Source organism: Bidens hawaiensis, unplaced genomic scaffold (genome assembly GCF_021521415.1).
Source record: "Bidens hawaiensis isolate Kalapana, Puna unplaced genomic scaffold, B.hawaiensis_p1.1 tig00057099_1, whole genome shotgun sequence".
Classification (NCBI taxonomy): Eukaryota; Viridiplantae; Streptophyta; class Magnoliopsida; order Asterales; family Asteraceae; genus Bidens; species Bidens hawaiensis.
In genome coordinates this window covers 53,344-77,531 of record NW_027500312.1, presented here as the reverse complement: position 1 = coordinate 77,531, position 24,188 = coordinate 53,344, and the positions used below count along the sequence as shown (strand labels likewise).

Genomic DNA, 24,188 nt, shown 5'->3' with positions numbered 1-24,188 from the left:
AACAAATTTCAAAAGGGGAAATTCTACATGTTGACTCAAAAAGTAATTATAAACAAAACAATTGAGCATTAGAAGGGTGGGCACGTTTGGTTTGAGTCGGTTTTGGACTAAAACTGAACCAATTTGAATTTTCGAAAGCTATTCCGTTTGTTTTTTTGGGTTTTGTCATTTGAGCTTGAAAATTTTTTAGAAAGAGAGAGAGAGAGAAAGAGAATTGACGAAAATAATGAATTTCTGCCTAATTAATAAGTAAATAATTATTATACATTTGCGCTAAAATATATTTGTGTTACATATTTATTGAATTATTATAAATTTCTTAAAATTAAAAATAAAAATCTAGAAACTCGGTTCAGTTCAGTTTTTCGGTTTTTATTTAACGCAAAACTGAATACAAGTTCGGTTTTACAGAAGCATAAAACCAACTCGTCAGTTTTCCTTTCTAATTCGTTTTTTTTTTTTGGTTTCGGATCCATTTTTTCAGTTAAAAGATTTTGATCACATTTCAAATTTAGAAAGTACCAAATTTGACTCAAAAGTCAAACACAACCAACAAAAATAAAAACTCAAGTTAAGGTTTATAGATCTCACGAGTGAATGCTTTCGACCAGCTTCAAAAGAAACCAATTGCAAATTCTCATATCTATACTCTCTAATAAAAAGCTACAAGTTTTGTCACTTATTACTCACACATTAAACCTTACCATTTTTAACAAATTTATAATAGTAAAATAATATTTACAATTTTTGAAATTTATGCTTCAAAAATTTGTTAATTTAATATTTACTTCATATTTTTTTTTTCAAATATTTACTTTATAATTGTTTCAAAGATTATTGCACAACGACTATGTATTAATATTGTTTAATAGGTTCATTGTTTCTTGTATATCGATTATTTATTAAATATTGTATTTTTAAGAACTACCCGTATAGTAGACGGGTCTCAAACTAGTTGATGATAAAGACTAGTAACAGCACCGGCAACATGAAGAAAACTGAGACCAACATTATCCGGTTTGGTTGTAACAGAGGTCTCAATCTTCCTCCTTTGCGCCGTTACAACCCTCTAGTTGTCGCTGATTATGGTTTGTAACATGTATTATTATTACCATGACATTGATGGACATTTGGTTTTAAATTGGGTTGGATAAAAACAAAAATTTGAAGTTGATGAAATGAAATAGGAATAAGATTAGGATGCATTCATTGTAAAGTGTAGACATACAGATGGTGCCTTCTTATCAAAGGTCAAACCATTCGTATAACACTTGTAGCGGTTGTAAACGAGCTAAGCTCGAGCTCAACTTGTTTTAACTTACGAGAGCTCGCACTCGGCTTACTTTTAGTTTTAGTTTTTAACTCGAACTCGGCTCGTTAGTTATTTTTTAAGCTCTGGTTGAGTTCAACCCAATGCTTTATTTATGTCATAATCAGCTCGTTTATTATTTATTACTTCACTTATATACCTTTTTTTTGTATTATTTTTATATATTTGAAAAAAAAAACTTCAATGAATTGAAACTTGGCTCGAGCTCGTGTAGTACCTTAAATGAGCTAAAGCTCGGTTGTACAATGTAAAATTTTAATACTTAGAAGTCCAAAAGAGAAATATTTTAAAAATATGCAAGGCTTGAGCTTGGGCTCGAAAATTACACGATCTTTATTTGAGGCTTGGGCTTGGCTCAAGCTTGAGAACGCTCGGCTTGTTTCAAGCTTTTTATCAATCATAGCTCAAGTGGCTCGCATGCGACTCGGCTCGTTTACACCCCTAAATAGTTAAAGCAAGATGTACAAGTATGTTATGCAGTTATCACATCTCTCAAGCATTTTTCTTTTAGTTTTGGTTTGAACAATCCCTCAATCCCTTACAACAATAAAGGTAAATATTTACTTAGTTCTCATTGTTATTTTACTTCAAATTACTTTTGTAATAACGATATTCTTTAAATAGTTACCGTGCACGCACACAATTGAAAGTGGTGATCGAAGTTTGGAATCGAGTTAGAAGTAGTAGCACGTAGGGGTTGCTCCGACTTTCTTGTGTAACGATTTTCCTAATTCGATTGAGGGATTGTTCAATCCCTAATTTTGTATAAAATACAAGTATTTTCTACTGCTTCTAAATGAATCCGTATCGTACCGTATTTTCTTGTGTAACGACTTTCTTGTATCCGGTACCGGTATTTTCCTAATTTTGTATAAAATACCGGTATCGAACCGAACATTTCGGTACGGTACCAAATATTTTAAAATTTCGGGATCGGTACCGTCCAAGCTCATCCCTAAATGAATCCGTAACCCTATGGGTTCGATTTGGAACTGAACCAGTTCAAGTTCGGTTTAAATCTGGTTTGAGTTGGAACTGTTTTGTATAAAAATGCCTTTTTAACACACCCACACCCACACCCACACCCACACCCACACGCATACATACATACATACATCCAGTTTTTTAGTATCTATTCATGAGCTATCGGTTCAAAACCGGCCTCTGCGTCAACACTATATACCGGTCCCAAACTTACAACAATATTCAGTTCCAAACTCTTATATTATCGGTTTCAAACCCGTTCGGTTTAAAAACCAACCTCCGTTTCAATTCAATTAATCGATTTTTACACGCGCCTCAATTCATGTCCAACAATCAACAAGTCGGAACGAGCCACTAGGTCTGGAACTTTCTTTTTGTTTAAAATTTTTTATTATTCATTTTACGCCAAAGCAATAATCATGATTCATGACACTTGCGTTTAATACAGGTAACTTATATTTTATTTTATTTTATTTTATTCCACCACCAACTACACAACAACAACAATCAGTTATGATGACAAACAACAGAAGCCACCCCCAAATCTTCAGCCCTAATGGTTTTCAACACCGTGCTCGTTGCATCAGTAGCCACTGTATCCGCCGACGTATGGCAGTCGGTAGCATGCATCTCCGATCGAATCACCAGCGATGAGATCTCGTTATCTGTTTTCCTCTTCAGCAATTAGGTCGGCTTGCTATTTGGGAACTTCTTCTGTGTGCCTCCAACAGTTAGTAACGAATCGTATTACGCTTATTATTATGATGATGATGATGATGATGAATCGGATTATGATTCCGATAACAGTTCTGCTGGTGCTGGTGGATATTTACGTTACGATCACCATGTTCGTGATTCGTATTCCGATTCGCATTCGGACTGATTTTGAAATATGTATGTGATTTTGAACCCTAATTATTGTTATTAGTCCTGTTTATTATATAGTTAATAGCTTGTTTATAATAAATCAATATATATATATATATATATGTATGTTGTTAGTTGATAATATTATATGATTGATTGAATGTAAGAATAGAGGATTATCGGCCGAAATACTCTGATTTACTTACTCTGTAGATTACTAGATTCATTATAATAGTTTGATTACTTGCTCTGATGAATTTAGGCACATGTAGTGTGGTGTGACTGTGAATTTGAACGAATATATTGAAATCCAATTCGAGAAGCATTAAATTTTAAGTGTCTAGTTTATAGTGATAAAACTGATGACATGAACATCGGCGGTCCAATAGAAAATGAAGAATGGGATTACCAGTACTACTGCTAACTACGATTACTGACTAAACTGGCACTATGTATCCTACGAAATCGTTTAGTTAATTTGGTTTAGGTGGGAATAGATGACCGGGTACGTATCATAATACTTTTATGATATTTATAATCTAGAGTCTTGATAGCATGACTGAGGTTGAGGCGTGATTGGTATAGTTCTTCCCTAAATTGGATGTTAAGGTGATCAAGAATTGGGATTTTAGATGTTTTATGTTAAGTATTCTTCTTCTGCAGATTACTTTATATACTAATCTATAGATTCCTAAATAGTCATGGGGTCCCTCTAGTTGTCATTTTCCTCTCGTCTGTAATCTGTAAGTCGTAGCCTCCTGGTTTGATGGATTTTGGTTCAATTTCTTTGTAATTTCAAGTCGGCTCCTATGTTGCAGCAGGACTTTATTGAGCATAGTCTATACATGCTCTGCAACAATGTGTGCATGTATTGCGGTTTTGTCTCGTTATCAAATGCACCGCCTTCTTTAGGGTCTCGATGGTTTCCACCCAGAACATGTGTCATCAAGAGTCATTACATATGTTTGCGTGTGAATTCTGATGAACATATTAGGATGTAGATAAGATTGTTATACATCCAGTTTTTGTGTATTTTGATATCTTTATTGTGCTTTTGTATTATAGACTTGATTATATAGCCTTTAGGTTCAAAAGAATGCGTCCTTAGTTTGTTATGTAAGCCACCTGTCAACTATATATATATATATAGGGTAAGGTTAAAATAAAAACCCACTTGAGTTGTGAAAACTCTAGAAACTCATTATCAACCACATTTTTAATTAAAGTTTAAAACTTGAGGTCTACAATTAAAGTTAATAAAAAATGTAAATATAAATATAATTTTTTCTCTCTCCTGAAAACATATATAAAAATTAGTAAAAAATGTTAAAAAATAGCAAAACAATTTTTTTTTTAGTTTTCGATGTTTTGTATTAAATGTTACAACATATATTACGTGTGTAACAAAATAAAACGATGTTACATAGGGTTTTCACAAGTGGGTTTTCATTTTATACTTCCTCTCTCTCTATATATATATATATATATATATATATATATAGGGTTTGGATCAAATACAAATGAAATTAACGTGCTAAACGTGAGAATCAAGTAGAGTAATTATATATACAAGTAGAGTAATTACGTAATTACTCTATGGTGTAATTACATAATTACTCTACTTGTATATATAAAGACTCTACTTGATTCTCATGTTTAGCACGTTAATTTCATTTGGACGTTAACCCTCCCCTATATATATATATATAGGGGAGATTTCAATTAAGAACCCCTTTGAGTTTTAAGAACTCAGTGTAACGATTTTTTTTTCCGAATTTTTTTTACACATGCGTAATATATGTAAGTTACATACACGTAAAAAAATTACACAATTTTTTACGCACCAAGTCAACTTTTTACACATGTGTAACGGACGTAAAAGTTAGTGTAACCACTTACATATTTATTCTCTCTTATACTTTGACGTTTTTGCCAGATTTAATCTCAACCACATATTCCAATCCATTTAATTAAATGTGTGGCCTAGAATTGAAGTTCTTAAGTTCTTAAAACTCACCATGGTTCTCAAAATATCCCTCCCATATATATATATATATATATATATATATATATATATATATATATATATATATATGTAAAAGCTTGTTGATCAATGAATGTGGGGTGCGTTCAGTACACAAGGACATGGGTTCAAAAGTACCTTGTGATAACATTAGTGTACACATAATAAGTACATAACATGAGCATAGCAAGTAGAGGCTCCGGTTCTTTATGTCGGCTTTCGTAGATGTATACATTAGTGTATTATACTCATTAGAAACGTCAAGTGAATACATATGGGTTTTAAGCTTTGAAACAAAATAAAAAATAGTTTGTAAAACATATTGTAAAATTTCAAGAAATGCCAAGGTTCTGGTTTTAAGAATATGAGGTGCCCCGAGGCGATAACTTCCCTGGAGTCGAGGCTAGAGCCAGAGGTGAAGGCGCACACACATACGCAGCACACTTTCTGTATAAAAATGTTCTAAGTTGTTTACAAGAAACATTTCATAAACAACAAATTAATATTTATTTAGCAACCAATAAAATAACATGCGTAGTGTGCATTTCACTTTCGAACCAAAAACCATGCAATTAAAAGTTTATAGATTAAAAGTATATATAGGACAAAAGGATGAGAAATATCAAAGGGGGTCACTTCAATAAAACTATGATAAAAATACATGATTACATGCTTTAGTGAAAAATAATGTAAGAGTTCTGAATACATGCTTTATGTAAAAGAAAAAAGATAAAAATACATGATTACATGCTTTATGTAAAAGAAATAATGTAAGAGGTCTGAATGGTCCCGTGCCGCATGAAAGGAGTCAGGACCATGGTGCGCGCGCTATGGCTATGGTGTTAGGGGCTGTGTGTTAATAGGAAAGAAGAGGGGCGTCAAAGGGTGGCCACCTAGCATAGTTTCACGGTGACCACTACTAAACAAGCACCATAGGGCAAGAAAGGTGGGAGCGTGAGGGAGGTAACGAGCACCAGGTATATGTTGATTTTTTATTTTTTAATTAATAGTTATTATATAGCCAAGAATTTGTCTCTACTTCATCATGTTATCACATTTCATCTCACCATAACATATGTTTTAAATGTGAAAGCTCTTTTTTCCACATCACTGCTTACGGGGTGATATCTGCCCTTTTCAAATATTAGATTTTACCCTTCTATAACACGTAACCTTAAGTTGCACTCAAGATATCACTATGGTGCATATATATTATATGTATACATTCATTACGTAACTGTGAGGTATAAACCTTGATATGATAGGTGACTCCCAAGTGTGGCCACAGGCACGGGCGTGTAGCTAATTCTAGACACAATCTTTTTACATTTCATAACGTGACATTATGTTTGGTCTTGATTCGTCATTCCCTTTTGAAACTGGTAAAAGAACTCGTGATGGTAACATGCATCATTTCAATATGAGTTCATGTTCAGAGTGTCAAATCATAGTGAAGTTAAAACTCTTAGTGCTCAAAATACCTATATTTGATTAAATTGTTTGGTTTAACACGATATGTAAAAGGCAAGATGCTAAATCGGGTAAACATTAAAATTCTGTACATCTTCAAATATATTTCTTTTGATGTCTATATTTTTTTTTGGGAATGCAGCTTACATAGACTTAGCAAGAAAATAAACAAAAACAAAAACGCCAGTATGCACAAGAAAACACACACACACCACAAAAATACCAGCTACGCTCTAAAAATACATCATTTACCTCATTTGAGAGACTTGAGTTTTTCCCTATATTTGACTTGCATAAAGCTTATGCTTTTAATTCTTCCATCACACACTTGAATGTTGGTTGTCTAAAATTGAAAATCGCCTCGTTCAATGCTTTCCATATGCACCAGCATGCTGAATTGCCGATAACAATTAGCGAGACTGTATGTACTGAGACTGTATGTACCGCTTCTTCCTTAAAAGCACCAAACTACAAGTTTAGATGAAAACCGAGCATGTCATGGATGGAGAAAGCATAAATTGGTGGTATCTTACACCATTGTTTAATGTATTGCCACACCCTTGTTGCGAACCGGTTCAATTTTAGTATTGCATTACTATATTTTAAACACGGCATTCTAATAGAAGCTAGCAATTACAAGAAGACGTCTAAGCTAGCTTTAACTGTATGTTTAAAACAGTTACTACAATGCATTAAAGTTATCTGGATATGACGTTTGAACCAATTATACGATTATAATAAGACATTTAAACCATTACAACAATGCGCCCATAATCACTTTTATTTAACCAACGCATATGCCCGAATCATGAATACTTAGTTCGTTTTGTACCCAAAAATCTCTTTTTTCATCAACCGGCTCTATGTATACAAAATCTTTATTGGAATTCATGCTCATCAGCTCATGGCTAAGAGACTTAAAGAGGAGGTAAAAGCATTCCCAGTCCGTCCCCTATTCCCATCTTCATAATTACATTATATAACACCACATCTCTCTCTACAGTTTAATTAAATAATATTTTTTTTATACTTTTATCATTACAGTTTTCTCTCCCCACCCTATAATTTACAAAAAATCACTACATTTCTCCCAAATTTACAAAAAATCACTAATTTTTCTCTCTCAACCATATGTCTTTAATTAAAGATTAAATCTTGTGGTTCACAATTAAAGTTAATAAAAAATGTTAAAGTCACTTTCTCTCTCTTGAAAACATATATATAAATTACTAAAAAAATAGCAAAACATTTTTTTTATGTTTTCGATATTTTGTATTAAGTGTAACAACATATATTATGTGTTACAAAAAAAAAACAATATTACATAGGGTTTTTACGGATTTTTTCAACTCAAGAGGGTTTTCAACCTATACTTCTCCATTGATCGAGAATGTTCTAACAAGCAAAAGCATAGTCAATCAAAAGTGAAACCAATATGGTTAAAGAAAAAATGTTAAATGATTGAAAATATTAATTAGACATGTATTAAAAAGTAGATATTGAAATAACATATCATCCAAATATCAACCATCTGTCCATCTCGTTCCAACTCTAAACCAAAATCCTACCCAAATTCAATATCTTGTTCTGCAAGTCTCATTCTGAATCACTTTCCATGCTTCCCATTGCCTTCAATCCTCTTGGTTTCTGCCAAGAAGACAAATGTACAACTTGTTATAACATCATACACAACTTTTACTGCACAGGGTACAAGTTACTACAGCACCATTGCTCCAAATTTGGTTACAAGGGGGGGTTTCAAATCCAAAACAAAGCCACAAGTGACATAACTATCAATACATCAAAGTACAAGTCATTCTAGCAAGATCTGACCAACCTTCTTAGAAGTCTTCTTCTCTCTAACTTCATATCTTTCTTGGCATAGATCAGATAACCATGCACCTGGACTTACCAACTGCATTCAAAACATCAAGATTCAATCAAAACTAACAAAATTTTAACTCAAGATCAAAAGGGTATTTTAGTAATTTTACAAGTAAGGTTCTTTGAATTGTCTTGGCTCTTTTCTTAGGCCTTTGAGGCAGTTTGCACCCTTTCATAGCCATAAAGTCTTCTTCTTTCTCTTTGCTTGATAATGTAGTGAACAATTTGGGCCAAACTGTCTTTTTACTCTCTTTCTTTGCTTCCATTGTTAACACCTTCTTGCTGCTGCTACTTTCCTCAACCCCGGCTCCGGTTGAACCCCGCGTCATGTAATATCGATCTTCTTTTTCGGGCGTTGATAAAGTCGACATTATCTTCCTGTTGGTAACCCCTAAATTGAATCAGAAAGCAAGAAAACAACCCAAAAACCAATCTAATTCTATGCTTATGAGAAACTTAACAAAGAATCAAGTACTTGTTTGCACATAGATTGTGATTTATATTTTATCAAAATAACACACACAAAAGGCTTTATAGATGCATTCAACAAAGGCAACTATGAATTAATAAAAAGCACCAAACTTTATCTTTTTCTCTGGTTTCTAAACAAACCCCTTGTTTTCTTTTGCCTTATAATTATTAAAATAATCAACAAATTAAGGAAAAATAATATAATTTCAAATGGGTACAGATCTAGTGTTTCCATCAAGAAAACACAAGATTAAGAGCAATTTGAGCTAAATATGGAAGTAAATAATCAAAAAATCATGTGGGATATCCATAAAATTAATAAAAAATTAATCTTTTAATTATTTTTTACCTGTTTACACGTTGAGGAGAATCTTGTTCATTTACAACCCTTCGATCAACACGTTGAGATGTTATTTTTTTCTTCACAACAATTTCATTTCCATCTGATGATCCATTCATAACCGTTGATTCTTTCACTTTAACAAACCTTAATCTCTTTCTGTTTCCCCACTGTAACTTATCCATTACACCAAAAGCTTCAATCTTTACCTCTGAAATCAACAACCCTAAAAACATTTAAACTCAAGAACAAAAAATTGTATTGAAAAACACTGTGGATAGATAATTAATACCCACATGAAGATATATGCTGGGAACCTGTTTTTAGCATCAAATCTTCAAAATTTCATCCTGCATTTCAACATCATTCAAGAACATGTTAAGTTAAATCTTGAAACTCTCTTGAAAGTGATAAAAGTCCCATTTTTATCCATGATTTTTAAAGATGATAAGACCAAGATCAAGAAAGTGAAGATACCAACATGGAGATCTAATTAAAAAGCTTCAAATCATCTAAATCATCCTGCATTTCATAACCATTAAGTACATGAGAACACAAACAAAGAATTAAAGATTACAAGAAACAGCAAAGCTGCAAACTTTATCTTTAAAAATCAAGATTTCTTATGTGAACCAAGAACAAAAATAAAAAATCTTTATCTGAAAAAAAAAACATTTTTATCCATGATTTTTAAAGATAATAAGACCAAGATCAAAAAATTGAAGAATACCAACATGGAGATCTTATCAAAAAGCTTTAAATTATCCTGCATTTCATAATCATTTAAGAACATGAGAGCACAAAAAAAAAAAAGGGATTACAAAGAAACATCAAAGCTGCAAACTTTATCTTTAAAAATCAAGATTTCTTATATGAACCAAGAACAAGAATAAAAAATCTTTATCTGAAAATGAAAAAAAAAAACATTTGTATCCATGATTTTTAAAGATAATAAGGCCAGGATCAAAAAATTGAAGAATACCAACATGAAGATCTTATCAAAAAGCTTCAAATCATCCAGATAATGGAAGATTACAAGAACAAGAAAGCTGCAATCTTTATCTTTAATAATCAAGATTTCTTAAATGACCCAGGAACAAGAATCATACCCAATATATAAAAATACCCAGTTGATAATCTTTGTTAAAAACAACTTGAGATCTTTAAAATCATCTTGTATTAATCAATAAACCAAAAGAATCATGTATGAAAAGTTGAAATGATGAAGCAAAAAATGGTGAAAGTGATGAATTTAATTTAGGGTTTGAATGATTTAGAGCATTAAAATGGGTTTTGTAATTTAATTATATTTGGGGGAAATGGGATTTTGTTGTTCTTTGTTTGAGAGTTATGTTTGACAGTGGAGAGGAGTAGAAGACGAAGAAATGGGGGTTGTGGTTTTTGTAACAGTTTTAAATCTAATAAGAAATACTTTAGTTTTTTTTTTTTTTTTTTTTTGAAAGAGTTGTAGATTGGATGTGGACCGTTTGATGTAAAATGGAGGGTTGGATGTGACCCATCTAAGGCTCCAACTAACCTTGGGGTTAGCAGCCTCGTAGGAGATTAGGAGCACGTGACATACATCATCTCTCCCTTCTTCTCTGTGATGGTTAAAAGTTAAAATAGTTAAACTTTCTTTTGACAGTATAGTCTTTAGTAAAATTTTTTTTAATGTTTAAAAAACAGAAAATTGTCTACATATTATGTACGGTTGATATATCGGTAGAACGCTATCGTCAGCTAATTCAATCCAGCTGTACGAAACCTTTAAGCATCTCCAAGTTATTTTAAATTTTGGGAAAACTCATCCATCTGAAGGTCTACTGATGGTAAACCCGGACGTCTTTAGTATTCTTTCACTGAGTCATCAATGCCCACCCAAAGTGTTGTGTGTAGAGATTGAACCTGGGCATTCATTAAGAAAATTAGTCTTCCTACCACTACATCACTATAAAGGAACACATGTTCTGTGTATATTAGAGCATTATCATCCCTTCCCCTGCCTCTAAATCCAGAATTACACTAAAATTACTACATTTTTCCTCTCATTTTCAATTAAATAATGTTTTTTATATCTTTCTCATTACCATTATTTTTTCTTTCACTCACAACCACTTTCAAAAATATTAAAAAGTTATATGGCATTAATAGTAACGTTTCAAATAAAAAAAATCATTGCATTTCTCTCTCCTCCACTCACATCACCCTAATGTGTTTGAATGTTTCGCAGAATGTTTCGGAATTGGAATTGGAATTGGAATTGAATGGATTCCTTTGAATTCCATAATGTGTTTGGTTATATACTCTGTGAATTGGATTAGAATGAGAAGATACAAAACATGACAAAATTACCCTTCAAAAAAATTCACGACTTTTTACCATCTCTAATGTCAGCGGCTACCATAACCACCGGCCACCACCTGTGTTCGACCATCAAAGGAGGTGTGCTTCAACTGTCAATCGCCGACGACCACCAATAATCCAAAGCCAGTGTCTGTTGAAACCTAAATCGATTACCAACCACTACCGGCAATCAAAATATAGGAAGAAAAAACATGGGCTTTCGTTGGTTCAGACTCGCTGGAAAGCATGGTTCAGATCTCGTCGGAAAACATAGTTCAGACTCGCCGAAAAACACGGTTCAGATCTCGTCGGAAAACATAGTTCAGACTCGCCGAAAAACACGGTTCAGATCTCGCCGGAAATTTTGGTTGAGATATGGCTGGAATTATGTAGTGACGGTGGCCGGAGATAAACGTCTGTGATGTTGGAGATGAGCATAATGAAGAACAACTAGGGTTATTTAGGTATTTTTATAAACATTCCAAGGGATTTCAAACTTTCCTTAGATAAGTTGAAGGATTGTAAATTCCATTAGTTGAAGGATTTGGTTGGAAATCGAATCAAATTCCAATTCCTTCTCTTAGCTAACCAAAAACCATAAGAAATGGAATTTAAATTCCAATTCCCTTAAAATCCCATGAATCCCTACGAACCAAATAGGCCATAAGGCTGTATGCTATGGTGAGGGGCATCGAAGCCCCTCCACAATGCCACGTCAGCGCCACGTGAACACCAGGGGCTTCGAAGCCCTCACCCCCCCCCCCCCAACGGCGCCCATAGCGTGTAGTCTAAGAGCATTCTCATCCTATCCCCCAAATTTTCGTGAGGAAAGTTTGTAAATTATAAGGTAGGGTTTTGAGTGGTTGTTAGTGTAAATTATATAGTGAAGAGAGAAAAGGTTGTGATTTTTTTGTAAATTTGAGGAAAGGTAGTGATTTTTTGTAAATTATAGAGTGGAGAGTGAAAACTATAATGATAAAAGTATAAAAAAATATTATTTAATTACACAGAAGAGAGAAATGTAGGGCTTTTTAGTGTAATTATAGATATGAGGATGAAGGATAGGTTGAGAATACTCTAAAGTCTAAACCACTCCCTACGTTATAAAACTTCACTCATAGATTTTAATGGATTATATGTGAATGCTCTTACACCCTTTATTTATCTTAACCAGCAAAGGGAAAAAATAAATAGAAATGGAAAATTAAAAATAAAAAGGTAAACTTATATAATAATAATAATAATAAGTAGGTAATAGCAGCGAAAATCTACCTATTCTAATAAAAAAATAATTGTGGACACATATTACTTAGAGAATTATTCATAGCCTAAATTTCCCGCTCAAACTATTTTCTATTTTTAACGAAAACATATATCATGTCAGTGTAATCAAAACATATTAATCCTTTCTTAAATCAAATAACAAATTAACTAAATTATAGGAATTAAAAATGTGCAGGTATCTATGCCAATATAATCTAAATATTTATGTGTTTTTTATATACATTTTCATTTTTGAGTGTAAGAGATGATTATGGTAAAATTCAGTGAGCGATATTTATATGTCTAAAATAATAAAAAAGGAAAATTACGAATGAACATCAATCTTATTCTCATGTATTCATTCAACATCCATGAATTTATGAAGTTCATTCATCTCTTTCGAAAATGTAATACAAAAGCATGTTTTATTCATGTTAATTAAATATATATGTTTGCTCTTTTTTTATGTCATTAATAGTGAAATATCTTATCATATTTTTTTAGAATTTGTTATTCCATTAAAAACATAATTATAACTTATAAAATCAATACAGGTCTTTTTCGTGTTTATAAAAAAATTACGTGAGAATACACCACGTATTCGTATGAATATTCTATTAGAAAATATGATTTGAACTTATAAAATTATTTAATTTGATAAAATATAGTTTAAAAAAAAGTAATCATTTAGTTTCTATAACTTAATTATATTTATTTTAAGCATTCCGTGTATCACACAGGTTCTAAAGTTAGTAATAAAATATACAAATAATATAAAGGGATAATAGTATGATAAAATATAAAATTACAATTAAAAACATATATAAAAGAGTCAAAAATTACAACATAAAAAAAATATATAATTACTATGATTATATATGCTATACATAAAGCTACAACAAAAAAATATACATAAAAATAATCATAAATATATAAAACTAATTAATAAATAATAAACGAGCCGTGCTTAAGAATAAAATACAACTCACAAACAGAGCTCGAGTTTTATAATTTAATCACAAAATAAGTTAAGTTTGAGCCATCTGTAAGTTAAACGAGCCCAGCCAAAGCTTAGTCGAGCTCGGCTCACTTACTACTCTAGCTACATTTAGTGTCTATCCTCACAATTAGTATGGGTTCAAGTCCCACAAAGCTAATCCGTTATATTTAGAGTAATCTAGAAAAGAATCCAATCTTAATGGCATGCATGGGAAAAGTCTAACCATGTCCCATGTGGAAAGGGAGCCACTCATTAATGCATACCATTCAATGTTTTTGTCTACACGTAAAATTCAAAATGTTATCTTTGCGTTAGGAGTTGTTGCCAGAAAGTGGCCCGTATGTTATTGGGCTAGGGTATGTTATAACCCATTTGCAAGACCCATCCCATGGATTATAGGCTTTTATAGTAAGCGAGCTATTGGCCTATTGCATTAAGATTTGATACACATTTAAATGTCAAATGTCAATGGTGTAGGTTCGAGTCTTATAGAGTGTCATCAAATGGATTTTAGAGGTAGCTTTTACTGATTGTGTTTGCTGTTAAGAATTACTACAAATAACTATTTTCAGAAATAACTATTTTGATTAAAAAAATATTGTGTCTACTTTTATTTCATTGATATCCCCTTTTAACAAAGGCCCCTTTTGAATTATTGCGATGCTATATCCAAAATATAAGCCAACAAGATTTTCATAGAACCAACTAACCCAAAATTGTTAATATTATCCCTAAGCTTATGGAAGTAGTACTATTCGCTTTAAAAGTTGTCGCGTTATTCGCTTTATTCTCAATGTTAGTGTTGTCCTCCCTTTTTCTTTCTCTTCCCCTCCCACAAGTCCTCAATGATCGCGTCCATATTGACCTCCGCAACCCTTCCTCTCTCCTTTATATTAGTTGTCACATTCATCACGTGGCTCATGTTGGAGGTGCGCTTAGAGTTAGTTATGAGCATTGAAGATAAATATATTTCAATCTCTCTGGATAACCCTTATAATAATTCATTAGAGACCAAAATATATTGATTTTCATGATATTGGAGCCATAAAGGCTTCACATTTTTCTCTCTCACAACCATTCTTTCACTTTTAAATGCTTTAGTTTTTATTTTTTATTTATTTTAGAGATAAAGATAAAGAAACTGATGTGATTGTTAGTTAGCTCTTAAACTTAGCTAATGCAAGTTGTATAAAAGCTGCATGGAGAGAAAATATGCTTATTTGAAGTAGTGGATATTGGTATTTTCATCATGAGATGTTGAAATAGCAGGATTAAGCTGACAATGTCAATGCATTTATATTAAATTATAGGAACTTTGATTTTTTTAAATTTATTAATGGAATTGAAATTTATGTCCCAACAAAATATAAAATTAGTTTATGATAGTTCTATTTTAGATATTCAAATTAATTATTTATAAGTTTTAGAATCATTAAGAGACTAACTATTAATCGGTTAGGTCTTTTAATGGCTTAATACAAAATTACAAAATACCCCCCCAAATGAAGTAGACACTCATGTCGGGAAAAGTTCATGTACGTTTTAATCTTAACATGAGAATGCAGAAAATAATATCAATTTATAAAAAAATGAGAACGTAAGAAATAATACCAACCAGAATACCAATCAACATAAACGATGATTTATTATAACAAAAAAAAAACCTAAAAATTACAACAAAAGAATCAAAATCAAGAACAAAATAATAACAGCAAATACTCATAACAGCAAAAGAAAAAATATAATAATAGCAGCAAAATATAAATCAACAAATACTTATAACGTCTCATAATAAAAAATTAGCAAATACAAACAAAAAATAACAACAAACATCAATAAAAATAAACCTAATAATAACAATAAATTGGTTCATACTGTTTTCATGTTAAAAATAAAATGTATTTGATCTTGTTTTCACTCATGTTATATATAATTTTATAAAGGTTTTTTAGTTACTCTTGAAATATCACATTAATAACAAGAACGCATATCACAAAATTACAGAAGTTTTATGAAAACGTAATTTATTATTTACATAATTAATCTATTGCAACCTAACTGATAAAGGGGTGACTGGTGACCTAATAAAGTGGAGAAAACAGCCTTCCAAATTCAAAACAAATTCTCTTTTTCTCAACGGTCATTAGCTAACAACAAATTAGGCAATGTGTCTTGTAACACGTTATTTGGATTTGTATAAATCTATAAAGTAAGTTTTTCATTCGTCCCCCTTATTCGTAACATCTTTGTTGTGTTTATTAGATTTCTTATTCGAAGCCATAAATTGCAAGAGTTTCTCTGTAAAGCACGGGTCTTGAAACAAACTAACAATTTGAGCCTAAAAAATAAGGTATACATCATAGGTTAAACCTGTATTTTACCAATACAAACACTTTCAAACTTGTTTAAAGCAATTTACCAATCTACAACATTTACCAAATGGGTCAAAATGACTCGAACCTACTTTGATACACTTAACACATCCAACTTTTAAAAATTCATCCGTGGTCGGCTATGTCGTGTGGCACCTGCCAATTCATTGCATTTGAATTACACAGATACTGAGGGCGTAAGGTATAAATGAGCCGAGCTCGAGCTTGGCCCGTCTTGACTTACGAGGGCTCAAGCTCGACCTGACTTGTGATTTATTTTTTAAAGCTCGGGCTAGGCTCATTTGTTATTTATTAATTAATTTATGTACGTATTTTTAATTATTTTTTATATATTTGGAGAAAAACATTAAACAAGCCTAAGCTCGTCTCAAGCTTGTTTGGTACAACATTTTAAACGAGTCAAAGCTTGGCTCGAGCTTGAGCTCGTTTAGTACCTTAAACAAGCTATAGCTCGACTATGAAGTGTTAATCTAATACATGGAAGTTCAAAAGGGGTCAAACTTAAAAGGAAAAAAAAAATCCACAAGGCTCGTGCTCAGGCTTGATGACTAAATGAGCTTTATATAAGGCTGGGGCTCGGTTTGTTTTGAATTTTGTTTATCTATCGCAACTTGGCTTGTTTGCGCCCAAAATCTAATATAATATTTAACCGAGTAGCATGACAACTTATCATTAATTAAGTAGATCGTGCTATATAAGTGACTGCCTAGCATACACACATATGTAGTTTTACTCCCTCGAACTAAACTAATCTTATCTAGGATTGAGCTAACATGGACTCACAGTTTCTTCTACCACTTCGATGATCTTTATTCCGTGTGTAGGTTCTCTTCAGAGATTAGAAACTGAATGTGTGAATGGAGCAGGCTCTCCCTCTCGACCCTGGCCTCTCAATAGACCGTCAGACTGATTTGGAAGGCTAGGAATTCCTTTTTTAAGAGGAAGTTTCGATCTTTTTTTAAAACCGACGGATGGTATCATGCTCTCCTCTTTGAGTATTAATAGAATAATTAAGAGACTATTTTATGAGATATCTCTTCATGTCATCTATAGGAAGGCTTGGGTTCTCTAGTGGAGACTCAAGTTCGATCTTCACTTGTGTCATTTTAGGTGGATATTGCCAACGAAGGATTTAAGCTAGGCCTTGTACAAGGTTATCAGTTCAGATTCCGAGCCCACCCGGGTTTTCGTCCCACCGTGTGTTACGCAGAGAGTTTTGTTCGTGTGGTGGCACAACGACTGTCAGGTTGCAGCCGGAGGTATGGTTTTCCCGGGGGAACATCCAAGCCAAACTCTGAAGCCAGCATAAGCCCAGTTAAAACACCATAAGTCTGATCATAACGGGACATCAGGGCTCTCTAAATTTAAAGAGTATAATAGCTTAAATACAAGACAATCATCGTTATAAAAAAAAAACTATATACTGTTTCTACCCTAATTATATAAATTTATATTCACATAATACTAACATTGTATCTATTAACATTTGTTTAACGTATATGAAAATAAAAAAGAACCACCTAACGACAGCTACGTACCACCGACACCACTTCCCACAAAGAATGTTTCAAACTACGGGCAGCGGGCAGTCACAATCTTCCTGCCCGTTGTAACCACACATTTTCCTCTATAAAATCCAATTTAAGTATAACACATTTCCACCAACTTTTCGTCACACCACCAATGAACATGATGAAGCTTTTTGTCATAATGATGATCATGATGATGGCCGCATCCGCCGTCTTGGCCGCTGATCCTCCTACTCCTGCTCCGGAATCAGACGCAACCGCTGTCTTCGTCTCTACTGCGGTTGCGTCTCTATGGGCATTTGTGTTCGTTTTCATGTTCTAGTTTCTGATCACAATGTTTCTATTTCGGGTGGTGTTTATATTATTTACGTACAGAGTGAGGAGAATTTTGATTTAATATTTGGATTAAAGTGTTTTTGTTTGTTATGCTTTAATTTGTTTTTATGGTTGATATGTTGTTCATTGTGTAATAATGAGGTTTTTTGTAGATTATGATTTATTGTGGTAATAAAATATTGGTTTTTATAAGTATGCACATTTATGTTTACGTGGTTGGTTTTAAAATTTTGGTTGCTTATTAACCAGATTGCTCTATTGACATACTGGTTTACTGGTCGAACTAGTCAAATGAATAGTTACCGGGCATATGAATAGCTAGAGATAATGTTGGTTATATGAGAAAATTAGGATTTTGGAAAAGTGAGAGCGAAATGACAAAATATATCTGGTAAAAAATACTCGATACTTATAATGAGGTTTGAATTTTCATAATTTAATTTAAAAAAAGTCACCAAAAGAAGCATTGAATATGAAGGAGAGTGTGTTTGATGTGGGATGTTATTGCTTAAGTTACAAATGCAACCTAATTGTGAATGACAATAGACATTCCTTTATTTCAGTTGTTGGACCTTTTTTTTTATAAAGTTAATAATTATCGTCTTAAAGAAATAAAAATTTAAACTTTAACATGAGCGAATTAGATCGAGTTGGTGGGTTAATGGGACAGAGTTGATTAATCCTAATACGACCTTCATGATACACTTACCACAGGGTATTTGAGCCAATGATATCTGTTGATGTAATTAATACTCTTTCTCTTTGGAGGTCGGGGATTTAGACCCGCGACATATGAGTTAGATGGATTTATGAATAAATATTAGTTGTTAAAAAGTAATCATGATACAGTTACTACAGTTACAAGGTACAATGTAAACTAAACATGGACTTATGTAGCATATTCATTTAAGTGGGTTATATATGGTAGCTAATTGTGATTTATTAAATTAATTATAAACGACTTGATGAGTTAAATTGAGTTCTAGTAAAGTTTAACAAGTTGACAAGTCAAACTTTATTATTATTTTTTTAAGTTAGTTTAATCTAATATCGATCAGACTTATCGACCAGATTAACTTTAGTACAACTGAATCACGATTTGCTTATTAAACATGTTAAACTATAGCAAAGACAAAAATCTAATTATTCTCCCATGTCCGTTTTAATTCATGATTCACATATGATCACCCGTATACAAGTAAAGTCAAACCATTGCATTTAGATATCATGTTCACTAGTGTGACAGAAGTTTCTAGGTGGCGTACAAAGTACAATATTCAGAGATCTTTGTATTGATAATAGTCACCCAGGGATAATATTTATTTTTATTTTGTTGATTATACTCAAAATAGTTTTAAACCAATCAACTAATGTTTTTCGATCAAATGTGCTGATTTATATAGTCGTTAATAAGGGAAAATTCTGAAAATGATCCAAAAAAAGAGAAAGATTCCTAAAATAGTTCTTAAAAATCTAATATTCCAGAAATAGTTCCATTATCCCTTGAGATTTCAAGCCAAATCTATCTGATCCGTGACATTTGGGTTTGTGCCAAATCCGTGAGATTTCAAGCCAAATCCATCTGACCCATGAGATTTTCAAGCAAAATCTGTCTGACCCTTAGATTTCAAGCCAAATCCGTCTGGCCCGTGAGTTTTGATACAAAAACTATTTCCTTGAAAATCATCTCCTTTATAAGATTTGGAAAAAGTTTGAATTCATCTCTATCCACCATTAATTCACCACCACCACCGTCTGGAAAAAGTTTGAAAATCATCTCCTCCGTGAGATTTGGAAAAATCCGTTTGGCCCGTAAGGGGTTAGACAGATTTGGCTTGAAAACCTCATGGGTCAGATGGATTTGGCTTGAAATCTCACGGATTTGGCACAAACCCAAATGTCACGGATCAGATAGATTTGGTTTGAAATCTCAAGGGTTAATGGGACTTTTTCTGGAATATTAGATTTTTAAGTACTATTTTAGGTAATTCGGTTTAGAGTACTATTTTCAAACTTAACAAATCCAAAATGATAGTTCTAGAAGGCTTAGACCTTTTCAAAGTATAATTGATATTAATATACAAGTACAACTGATGTACATCATCAAGGTTTACTTCATATGTCATCTCACTACTTGTGATCTTGTACCAATACATTGGGCTATCTATATATTGCAATTTTTGGTGTCTACAATGCAAAGTCATCTTTTTATTAGAATTAGGTGTTAAGATCTCATTATAGTTTAAGTTAATCATGCTAAGGAAATATATAAAATAATAACAATAATAATAGTTAATTACTTGCTATTATATAACCAACCATAAATTATGATTATAAGTATAGGGCATTATTATACTTTAAACATACACATACGCCTTGATAAATTAAGCAACAAATATTGCTACTTCAAAAGTCATCTTAGAAAGTTAATTAACAACCAAATAGGCAGCCGGCGGTATGGTTTCCTGAGAGAACGTCCAAGTCAAACTTTGAAGCCAGCATGAATCCGGTTAAGACAACATAGTCTTGTCAGAGTGGGGTATCGGGACTCTCCAAATTTGAAGAGTGCATTTGGAGAGTGCGACAGACTAAATACAAAAAAATCGCCGTTTAAAAAAAATTAACAACCAAATACTCTTTAGGCCTTTAATTAATATCCCTTTTAATATTTTATGTAGAATTTTATCAATTTTTATAAAACAAATTAGATAATAATAATGAATTGGATCTTCTATCAGTTTTAATTTAAATTTTTATAAATTAATAATTAACTAAAAGAATAAAAACTTTAAATCTGTCACAACCAACTCTTGTTAACTTTTTTCTAGAGAACTTATATATAATTGTTAAATAAATTCAAGGGTTGTTAAAAGGGTGCCTCAAGGCTCAAATTGAACATGATAGCCAAACTGAAATAACTCAATAAGTGAATGGTTGTAGCTTTATCTCTAAGTTATGCCATATATTCCTATAATCTTCTATAGAAATCTATTTGCAGTTGCATGGTATTTGTAGCAACTTTAGGTGATAGATAACCCTCTAAGATAATAACAAATTCTCACTTGTCACTTCTTTATTTATTTTTATCAAAACCCCTTATTGTATTCTGTAAACTTTTAGTAGTGATATGATTATCTGACCGTGAACTTACACCATTCTCCGTGGTCCCAAAACAATATTGAAGCCCCAAAACACACCAATCTCACAACATCATGAAAGCCTCATCACAAGTTTGAAAACATCTCTAAAAGATGATTTAGTTATCGTAGATTTTAGAAGATGAGTCGTATTTGAACAAGATTACGTCAAATTGAAGATCATGAGCAAGGGACACTAAACTGGTAAGTTTTCTTTAGATTTTTCAAACGCTCCTTGTAGAATTCTAGCTACTAGAACTTTTGTATAGTCTACATTCATATATACGAAGTGTTGTTACGCGACTTGATTAGGGTCATAGTGTTATATTTTCTTGTGTTAGAATCGAGGCATGTGGTTGATGTTGGTTGTCGGTGGCTGTTTCTGGTGGTTAGTCACTTAGTTGAACGAGTTTGGTATGTACAAGTAGAATGTGATGCACCATCGTTATTTCTTCTTTACATACCATTTTACAAGCGCGCCATCTTATTTTGCATCATATTCTTGTTATTTCACTTTATCTTCATGTATAATCATTTTTGTATTTTTATAGCTATGACAAGCTAGTTTAATCTTGTAGAATAGGTTATGTATAGAGGGAGGGTAGCAAAGCTACTCACGGATCCCTTATCCGACCCGCAGATCGTCAAAGACATCCGCATCAACCAACCCGCGGATCGCCAAAAGACATCCGCACAAGGAATAAGCGGACTGGCAAAGCCATCAACAATCCAACACACTTCGTGGAACTCCATCATAACCCGCGGATGGTCACGCGAGCATCCGCGGAAGGAACCCACAAACAAACTCAAGGGACTCATCACACGTATGATCCCCTACGTGATATGGAATAACAGTTGTAACAAACTACTTCTAGAAGATCCCCTCAAAACCTCCTGATAGCGACATCGGTCAATGGAGAGAAGACACCTGGACATGTAATGGCCATCACACGACGTGCACAGATAATGGCTACACCATAAACGGGTCCAGGCTGTCACATCCAATAAACGCCCGACACGTGTCCGTTCAGGTAGAGAGGGAATAACTGGATAGTGACAACTAGGGCTGGCAATTTATACACGAGACACGAATACACGACACATACCTACACGACTTTAACAGGTAATAGTAAGGCCTTAACAGGTTTCGTGTACTAAACAGGTAGACACGAATTTACCTGTTAATTTTCGTGTCTAAACATGTAAAATACCTGTAAGTACCTTGCTAGATTTTTATAATTATATATATATATAATATTATAATTATAAACTATTATTATCCATTTATCCCCAAACCCTAACTCCCGTTTCCACTTTTACTTTTCCACTTTCACGTTTCCAAACCCTAACTCACTTCTCCATCGCCGCCGCCACTTCTCCAGCCAAACCTCTCTTCGCCCACCGTCCTTCTCCGGTGATTCCTCTGCCACCACTTCTCAGCCGACACTTCTTCCTCACCGGACTTTCTCAGTTTCTCCTCTCCGTTGTCAGAGCAGCCGCCGCCCGCCGGTGCTTCCTTCTACTTAGTAATGTTGCTTGATAAAACTATATGAATATGCCCAATTGTCCATATGATTAATATGACTAATTGACTATACTTATTTTGTGTGTAGCTTTGATTGTTTGCTTGCTTGGAATTAAAGATTTGAGAAGAAAGACTAATTGGAGCTTGGAAGTTTGGAACTTGATGTTGTTTGATTAGAATTCGGATGCTTTATTTTAAAACTTTTATAAACTTTCAACGACTTTTGTTTGCTTGTTATTGTTTGCTTCTATGGTTTTTTGTCTTAAAATTGTTAAGGATCATGGATTTATGTTTTATTTTAAGACTTTTATGAACTTTTGACGACTTTTATTTCCCTAAACAGGTTGTCAAATTTGTGTTACTAAACAGCTCTTATTGTGTATTATCGTGTATTACAGGTATTAACAGGTTCGTGTTCGTGTTTAAGATACAGGTACACGAAAATTTTTCGTGTCGTGTACAGGTATACCCATTTCGTGTTCGTGTCTTATCGTGTTCGTGTCTTATCGTGTACGGGTATACACGATATGCCAGCCCAGTGACAACTCCACCAATCACCTTCCCTCCCCCATTTGGCTATAAATACGAAGACCATCTCTTCGAGGTATTCATTCACACTCTCAAGCCTTAAGCAATTACATATTGTGTCTTACTTTATTCCAAACAAAGTACGATACTTATTCTCACGCCGGAGGGTGGTTACGGGAAGACCTCCCACTCTGTCCTTCCCGTAACGAGACTTAACGGTGTTCTGTTTTGCGGGCATCAGCTTGGATCTGTTCTCAGTACTTCAGTATACTCACATCTGTGGAAATACCAGTTCGGACTACCCAGTTCGGATTAGTGTTTCTTCATTATGGGTATTAACAAATTGTGAACTTGTTAATATGGTCGATGGGGTTGTAAACTAGTTGAACAGGTTAGCGGGTTAATATATTTAGTTAAATAGGTTAACCCGAACAACAAAAACGTCTTCTTTTGTATAGGCGTAGCAAAACCCACTTCAATCAGTTATCATTTTAATCTATGATACCAAATATTCCAATAAACTATAATGAAGCAAACCACTCACTCTCAAGGAATCTTTGCTGCGTTCGGGAAGAAAAAGTCGATCCCAACCAATAGGTGCGATAATTTACTTCACAAGCTGAGGTATGTAATTTAAGTGCAAAATACCGCTAGGGAAAAGCATAAAAGCAGCGACTCAATACACCCGTCATAAGTTAAAGCTTGGTTAAAACTTGCATCACAATATTTTATAAAAATTCCCACTTTTAACATTCAGACTTCAGA

The 24,188-nt window shown here is 33.1% G+C and overlaps 1 protein-coding gene and 1 long non-coding RNA gene across 2 annotated transcripts; both read right to left on the bottom strand.

Annotated features, from left to right (window-relative positions):
* Positions 1-8,212: 8,212 nt before the first annotated feature.
* On the bottom strand, positions 8,213-9,392 carry LOC143601789 (uncharacterized). Its single transcript, XM_077079102.1, has 4 exons — positions 9,379-9,392; positions 8,669-8,936; positions 8,512-8,589; positions 8,213-8,321 (listed from the first exon to the last, which is right to left on the bottom strand). Exons 2-4 carry the CDS (start codon positions 8,927-8,929, stop codon positions 8,271-8,273), a joined length of 390 nt encoding a protein of 129 aa, XP_076935217.1. The 5' UTR covers positions 8,930-8,936; positions 9,379-9,392; the 3' UTR covers positions 8,213-8,270.
* Positions 9,393-9,396: 4 nt separating this feature from the next.
* LOC143601791 (uncharacterized) lies at positions 9,397-10,469 on the bottom strand. The gene is made up of 4 exons (XR_013147719.1): positions 10,406-10,469; positions 9,847-9,891; positions 9,666-9,719; positions 9,397-9,580 (listed from the first exon to the last, which is right to left on the bottom strand). It is a non-coding gene; the product is annotated as an uncharacterized LOC143601791 (long non-coding RNA).
* Positions 10,470-24,188: the final 13,719 nt, after the last annotated feature.

Bases quoted from the DNA above. Each gene is read 5' to 3' on its own strand.
- LOC143601789 (XM_077079102.1), bottom strand. From the start codon at position 8,929: ATGTCGACTTTATCAACGCCCGAAAAAGAAGATCGATATTACATGACG. The intron at 8,590-8,668 runs GTAAAATTACTA...TTTTGAATGCAG, and splicing joins CAATTCAAAGAACCTTACTT to TTGGTAAGTCCAGGTGCATG. The intron at 8,322-8,511 runs GTTGGTCAGATC...TCTTCTTGGCAG, and splicing joins AGAAGAAGACTTCTAAGAAG to AAACCAAGAGGATTGAAGGC.